General features: G+C 36.4%; 1 protein-coding gene across 3 annotated transcripts in view; it reads right to left on the bottom strand.

The window, feature by feature from the left end:
• LOC307141190 (complement decay-accelerating factor) overlaps window positions 1–6,390 on the bottom strand; it is a 16,355-nt gene extending 9,965 nt beyond the window's left edge. For 2 of the 3 annotated variants that reach the window (XR_013818333.1, XM_079841199.1), the window contains exons 1-5: window positions 6,065–6,364; window positions 3,776–3,961; window positions 3,372–3,471; window positions 3,215–3,285; window positions 2,869–3,045 (exon numbers count right to left, since the gene is read on the bottom strand). Coding sequence is in view for 2 of the 3 variants with exons in the window: in XM_079841199.1 (XP_079697325.1) it covers window positions 2,869–3,045; window positions 3,215–3,285; window positions 3,372–3,471; window positions 3,776–3,961; window positions 6,065–6,128 (598 nt within the window). In the remaining variant the exon portion in view is untranslated. Of the gene's footprint in view, window positions 1–2,868; window positions 3,046–3,214; window positions 3,286–3,371; window positions 3,472–3,775; window positions 3,962–6,064 lie in introns of all 3 variants that reach the window. The other variant, XM_079841200.1, reaches the window with a different exon arrangement.
• Window positions 6,391–7,097: the final 707 nt, after the last annotated feature.

Below are 7,097 nucleotides of genomic sequence, written 5' to 3'. Positions count from 1 at the left end.
CGTCATATCCATAAATAGAGAATAGTTATGAGAAAGAACCATATTCATCCACACAATCACTCAGGGCCAAAGTCCAACCAAAAAAATGGGTCTCATTCACTAAGCATGCATATGCACAAATTTGTCAGTGAAATGGGCCTCATTCATGAAACACGAGCAGAACGAATTTGTGTGCAAATCGTTCGTAAAGCCGCTCTGACGTAAATTTTCGGATTCACGAAAATGTACGTATTTTCAAAATGTTAGTTGGTACGAAAGAAATGTACACCTGCTCCCTACCACGTGTAAATGGTGCCTAAAAAATTTGAACGTTCTGTGTTCTAATTTAGGCAAACTGACGACATTGCATTTTGATGCACTGTGTACCATAATAATATTTGTTGATTTGGAAAATAGTTGATTTGCCCCATCATTGTTTTTTTGGGGGGTTTTTTACTGTTCAACATTGGGTAATAGGCAGCGCTCCTCACTGTCACTTTTTAACCGGCCGTCCAATCAAGTGGAGGAGGGGCAGGACAAAAACTACACCGACCAATCATCCCACTTGTACTGAACAACAATAATGAAGTTAATACTGCTTTTTACTGCATTTTTTTATATTCAGTAATATTCTTCAAAATTAGATACTAGTAACACATTATTACCATGGATATTCTGTATCATATTCATATCAATCAAAGTATCTCAGATGGAAAAACGCTGCCCTTGCAAAGCGCTTACAAACGCCACCAGCATCAGAAGACCATCAGCCGTTTTTCAGCTGGCTAAAAATGCTTTGATGGACACATGATAATTTAATATGTATTGCAAGGCATATGGTCAATTAGCATTTATGCAATATACTGGAGCCAAACCTGAGAAAGAAGTCCACGAGATTCCACAGCGTTCCTGCACACGTCATTTGCAGTTGTAACTCATGGGCGGGGATTATGCTAATTATGAATGAGCGCGCCTGCACATCCTATTTAAGAATGTTTGGAATTCATTAAAGGGATAGTTCACCCAAAAATGAAAATTCTGTCATCATTTACTCACCCTCAAGTTGTTCCAAACCTGAATGAGTTTCTTTGTTCTGCTGAACACAAAAGAAGATATTTAGAAGAATGATTGTAACAAAGCAAATAGAGCAACCATAGACTACCATAGTAGGGAAAAAATACTATGGTAGTCAATGGTTGCTCTCTCTGTTTGGGTGAGTAAATGATGACAGAATTTTCATTTTTGGGTGAACTATCCCTTTAAAGCTACACTGTGTAACTTTTTTAGTTTATTCTTAGCTAAAAACACTTAGTTCTTTCAAAAATATATGTGCTCATTAATGTATATTTACTTATTTCAAGTAATAAAGTATTCTCTTAAGTTTATAATATGCCATTGAAAATACATACGGGTAAGGGGTTCGATTGCAGGTCGCCATGTTGCCCCTCCATCTTGAAAGTACATTAGCCAAAGAGGGACGTAACCGTAAATTCAAGCTTCGCCTTTTGCGTTTTAACACTCGATGGCACCGTGTCGAATGTGGACGAGGTCGAACTGGAAGTCATATTAATCTTGGACTAAATCGGCCACCGTAGGAGTTAAAACGAAATCGGAATTGAGAGGAACAGAAACTAATATTCACTGGATGGTCATATACCTTTTCACCACTAGATGGGGGAAAATATCACACAGTGTAGCTTTAATATACACACGTTTAACTACCGAATCTGTGGTATACGAAGCATTTGTGAATCTGGAGGAGAGTTTTCGTAAAGGTCCATTTTACGCGCAAATTACTCAGAATTTGCTCATATATTTACGTACGTTTCATGAAGGAGGCCCAATGTGCGTACAATTTTGTAATAAAATGTATTCTAAATTTACGGAAAAAAATAGGAACAACTTAAACCACCGCAAAAAGCACTTACTCTGTACGGCCGTGTTAAGAAGTTATATTTCATCCTAACACGACTATAATTATATTGAAGTATGTAGCCATAATTGTATTATATAATCTGTATATAAAATTCTATAATAAAATTATTAAATAATACCATCATCTACAGTTACAGTTAAAGAGTAAGAAAAGCTGCGTTATAGCTTCAGCTGCGAGGTTTCTCTGAATAACGCAGATGTACGCGTGTATACAGCTGGCTAATGAGAACTCTGTAATCTGGGTCTTTATAAAAGGTGTTTACTGTGAGAAGTGGTGAGAATGGCACACTTGGCATTGCTCGAGGATCGGGCGAGAGCGCGTCTGCAAACAGCGGGAAGTTTGACGAGAGTGACGAAAGGCTGTGAGGACAGCGTGTGTGGAAAGCCCTTATATGGAGATAGTGTGGGCGTGTTTTATGCAAATGACTAACCTCGTGCACGAGGCCGCTCATTTAGAATACTCCAAATTCACTAACATCAGAACGAGGTCAAGAACAAATTCATGTGCGTACAGACGTGTTGTGATTTAGGTAGAGGTTCTCCTGTGCAAACACTTATTAGTGTTATTAGACCCAATGTTACATAGTGTACCTTTAACAACAGGTTTCCAGTGAAAGTGAATCACACAATCACAGCCATTTAGATTATATTTGATATTGAATACACAGAAATGTGTAGCTGGATGCTGGACCAATTAAATGTTTATGTGGGCAGAGCTTGCCACTGACATTCAGTGCAGTTGATTAGGATAAAAATCTTCCTCATTTGCATTAACGGATTTGGCAAAACACTCTTTTCCAAAGAGACTTACATTGCATTCAAGGTATGCTCTATCAGCTCATGCATTCACTGCTTGAGCGACAGGAATGCAGCAGTGTTGAGCATTTGATGATTGTGATTGATTTTATGCTTGGAATTTACTGGACTAAAACCTTTAATTCCAATTAAACTAACCTTTGCATGTTGGAGGACCGGCACTGTATGTCCAATACGCACACGTAATGAATCTGTTTCCAACGAGGGTGTAGTTATCATCACAAGAATATTCAATAACATCATCAACCTCCGGATTCTCCCTGGGCTTGGAGAAAGTTCCATGGGCAATTGATGCTGGCTCATCACACGTTATCACTGTAAAAGACATGGTGACACAGAGGCTGTTTGTGAAGTTCCTCTAGACAACATTGAAGTTAATATTGAATTATGTGCATAAGTGTTATTATAGTGACTAAAACCATTTTTTCTTCAAATAAATGTTAACTGAAATAAAATAAAATACAATCCAAAGATGAGGACTCACAAACACATTTAGGATGTCCATTCCAGCCATTTACAAGACATTGTCTGTGACTTGATCCTTCCAAGTCATATCTGGGTTCAAGACAAAAAGAATCAAGTCAATCATTTGCTAAATTTATGAGTGAAATATGGACAGTAGGGGCCGCAGCAGTTCTCACTTCCTCTCACAAATGGGTTTTATTAAGGCACCGAACAACGTTCCATTCGGGATGGAGTAATTCATATGTGGTGAAGCTTCAGGTAATCCACAGTCTATCTCTGAAATGGGTGCAAACATAGAAGTTTACAACACATATCTTACTGACACCATTTTGTTTAGAGCAGGGGTGTCCAATCCTGCTCCTGGAGGGCCACTGTCCTGCAGAGTTTAGCTCCGACCCCAATGAAACACAGCTGAACCAGATAATCAAGGTCTTATTAGGCATACTAGAAACTTCCAGCAGGTATGTTGAGGCAAGCTGGAGCTAAACTCTGCAGGACAGCAGCCGTCCAGGACCGAGTTTGGACACCCCTGGTTTAGAGGGAACGGCCCAATTAAAAAATTAAGTAAAAAATGATTTACTTTTGCATTTTAATTCCACAGCACTCCAAGTCCCATTAATGCAGATGATTGAATCTGAACCGCTCTCTTTCTCGTATCCTTTAGTACAGACCACAGACGCATCTGAATTATCTGGGAAATTATTCTTCTGAATGGATTCCGGGGACAAGATAATTTGGCCACTCAAATCAGGAAACGGACAATCTGCTAAATCAACCACAGACACAAGATAGATGATCAACCAAAATACTAGATTTTAGTAAAAAAGCAAGATTTAGATTTTCAAATACTCATAAATTATTGTATTTAGTATTTAGAAACACATGATTCAAAAGATTTCTGTTCAACAAATGCTGTTCTTTTGCATCCTGAAATAAATGCATCATGGTTTACACACACAAAACATTAAGCAGCACAAATGTTTTGAACATTGATAACAATAAGAAATGTTTTTTTTAAGCTCCAACTCAGCATATTAGAATGAATTTTGAAGGATCATGTGACACTGAAGACTGGAGGAATGATAGCCTACTGAAAATTCAACTTTAAGTTATTTCAATTATTTTAAATTGTAATAGGCATACTATTTCACAATGTTACTTAGGGATGCCACAATTCTCAATATAATATTGAAACGTTCGGTACGGCATTCATGGTTCGTACGCGCTTGTGAATTGCGTTTTTTTCGGTTTCGCATTTAATAAATTATTTTTCTACAAATTCTATCATTATCATCCCAATATACTGAACAACGCGACATACATTCACATCACACGCTAGTGGTAGAGTATACACTCACAGAACACTATAGTTATTCACAATAATGAAAGTTCATTATTTGAATGCGTTTTAAAGCCTTGTCGGCGTGTGCGCGGTTTTAACATGCGCTTTTTCAGAGCGCGCGCACTAAAAGCCTGTCAAACACGCGATTGCTGGACTAAGTAGTCGTCTTACTGCGCTAATACTGTCAAATACACACAAGGTTAACATAAACACAGTCGGTTATGTCTAAAGTAGGCCTAAAAGTAAAATCGGCGTGTGTCTGTATATTAGATGCACGGAGGTTTTAAAATGACAACAGGGCAGCACGCGGTCCTTAAAGGGACAGTTCACCTATAAAATTATGTAATTATTTAGGCCTACTCACTCTAATATTGTTCCAAACCTGTATTCATTTCTCGATGACAGAATTTTCATTTTTGAATGAAATATCCCTTTAATGTTAATACAAGAACAAAAGACAAAGAGAAAATCACTCAATGCTCTTGACTGAAAAACTAATACAGTAGCTTTAATAAGAATCAGTGCATATTTTATAGTGAAGTCTATGTAGTGTTTTATTTTTACATTCATTCATTCAATTTCATACTTAAATACTGCTGTACAGCTCTGAGCTGCCAGTGTAAATCTTTATATATATTTATTTTATATTATCCAATGCACTAGGAATGTGTACAAGGTTTTTTTTTAGTAAAGTTTTAAGTTTAAGTAAGGTTTTTCAATTATTTTAAGTAAAATAAAGAAAGAGTATTGCAATAAAAAAAGTATTTTTTCTCTTTAACCTCTTGCTGTTCCTGTCGCTTAAGAATAGAATAGCAAAAAATGTATGTGGCAAGCCATCAGAACCGAACCGAACTGAAAACCGTGGTTAAAAACCGAGGTATGTATTGAACCGTGGACTAACTGTATTGTTGCATGTATAGGATACTTCTTTCAAAAAGATAAACAATCACCAACCCCAAAATTACAGCATCAGTGTTCCTTTTAATTGTGTTTTATTTGTATTACAAAGCCTGAGAGCAGTCCAATTTATGCACTTGACAGTTGTATTGTGGCTCCACCTGCAGGAAAATTCCACCAAGAAACGTCTTTTTGATACCCTGCTATAAGAACGTTATTTTTCCACTTGATTATTAAAAAAGGAAAAAAATAATAATAATTTCAATCAAATTAAAACGAAATATCTCGTGGTTTTGTAGTAGACCGTTTATCCAAACTAGTAGTCTGTTTTAAACGGTCTACTACAAAACCACGAGATATTTCGTTTGACCTTTTTAAATAATCAAGTGGAAAAATCACGTTCTTATCCAAACTAATATATATTTTTCATATAGACTAGCATCTTAATGTTGAAAACGCAGAAGAAGAAAAAAGAAACATTATGGCCAATGGTTATTGTTCAGCTACTCAATTACACAATACTTTAGAAACAGACTCAGAAACATCTTTTTAATAAATTGTTCAGGCAATTTCAATGCACTGAAAAGTTTGTGTAGACTAAGACGTTTGTGGAAAGGGAAATCAGCTTACCTTTGCCCATAGAAAGCAGTGAAAACGACAGTAGAAGCAGTGGCCAAATCTTCACACTTGTCATCGTCACTTAAACAGATCTTTAAACACTTGTCGTGAATATAGCCTACAACAACAACTGACAGAAAATGTAACGGGGTGAATGCATACATATGAAATAACAGAAAAGAACTACACGGACAAAGATATTCCTCATAATAAGTTCATTGGTCACTTTCCCGCCGGAGAATGATATAAAAAGTTGACATATAAAAGGAAAAAGCGCTTCATAAATTCGCGTGTAGAATACGACTGAACATCGGGAGGGAACCTAGTATAGTCCACTCATATTAGAAACACGCCCATTCTGTGACGTTATCCTCCCACCAAAATCTCCTCCCCTGTGAGGTTAACACTGTCAAAATAGGATTAAAGTAAATTGGCTGTTGCTCAGTATACACTTTTAAGCAAATATGTATTTTTGACAGTATGATAAAATTGAAATAAACCCATTGTAGAACTGTAGGCTATTCTACTGGGTTACAGATCAACTATGTAGGTCTACAACCGTTACAACGTTTGGGAAAGTAAGATTTATTTTATTAATAGGCTACTTTTATTCAGCAAGGATGCATTAAATTGTCAGAAGTGACAGTAAAGACATTTATAATGTTGCAAAAAAAATCTATTTAAAATAATTGCTGTTGGTTTGTACTTTATATTAATCAAAAAACAAGCCAAAAAAAAAACAACAACTTTTGAATGTATCTGGGTATTCCATACAAACAGAAAACATGCATGCACAGGATAGCCCAAGGGGGTCTAACTGTTTCATTTCTAAATGTTTATCTCTTTTCTTGCCATACACATACTTTCCAGAATTGTATATGTTTGCTTTGTATCTTTCTGGTGAGATTTTCTCACTTTAATTCCCTTGTTCTCGCTCACTGGGGTTCGAAATGCCATACATTTATTGTGAAAGTTGCTTATACAAATTCTTTTCAATTGAAAATCTTCTTCAGGTCCAACGTTCAACATCCAACATAGGTATAGC

This window comes from Gobio gobio, assembly GCF_949357685.1.
Source record: "Gobio gobio genome assembly, chromosome: 17".
Classification (NCBI taxonomy): Eukaryota; Metazoa; Chordata; class Actinopteri; order Cypriniformes; family Gobionidae; genus Gobio; species Gobio gobio.
The sequence above is the reverse complement of the archived record's forward strand: the minus strand, read 5'-3'. Positions and strand labels throughout refer to the sequence as shown.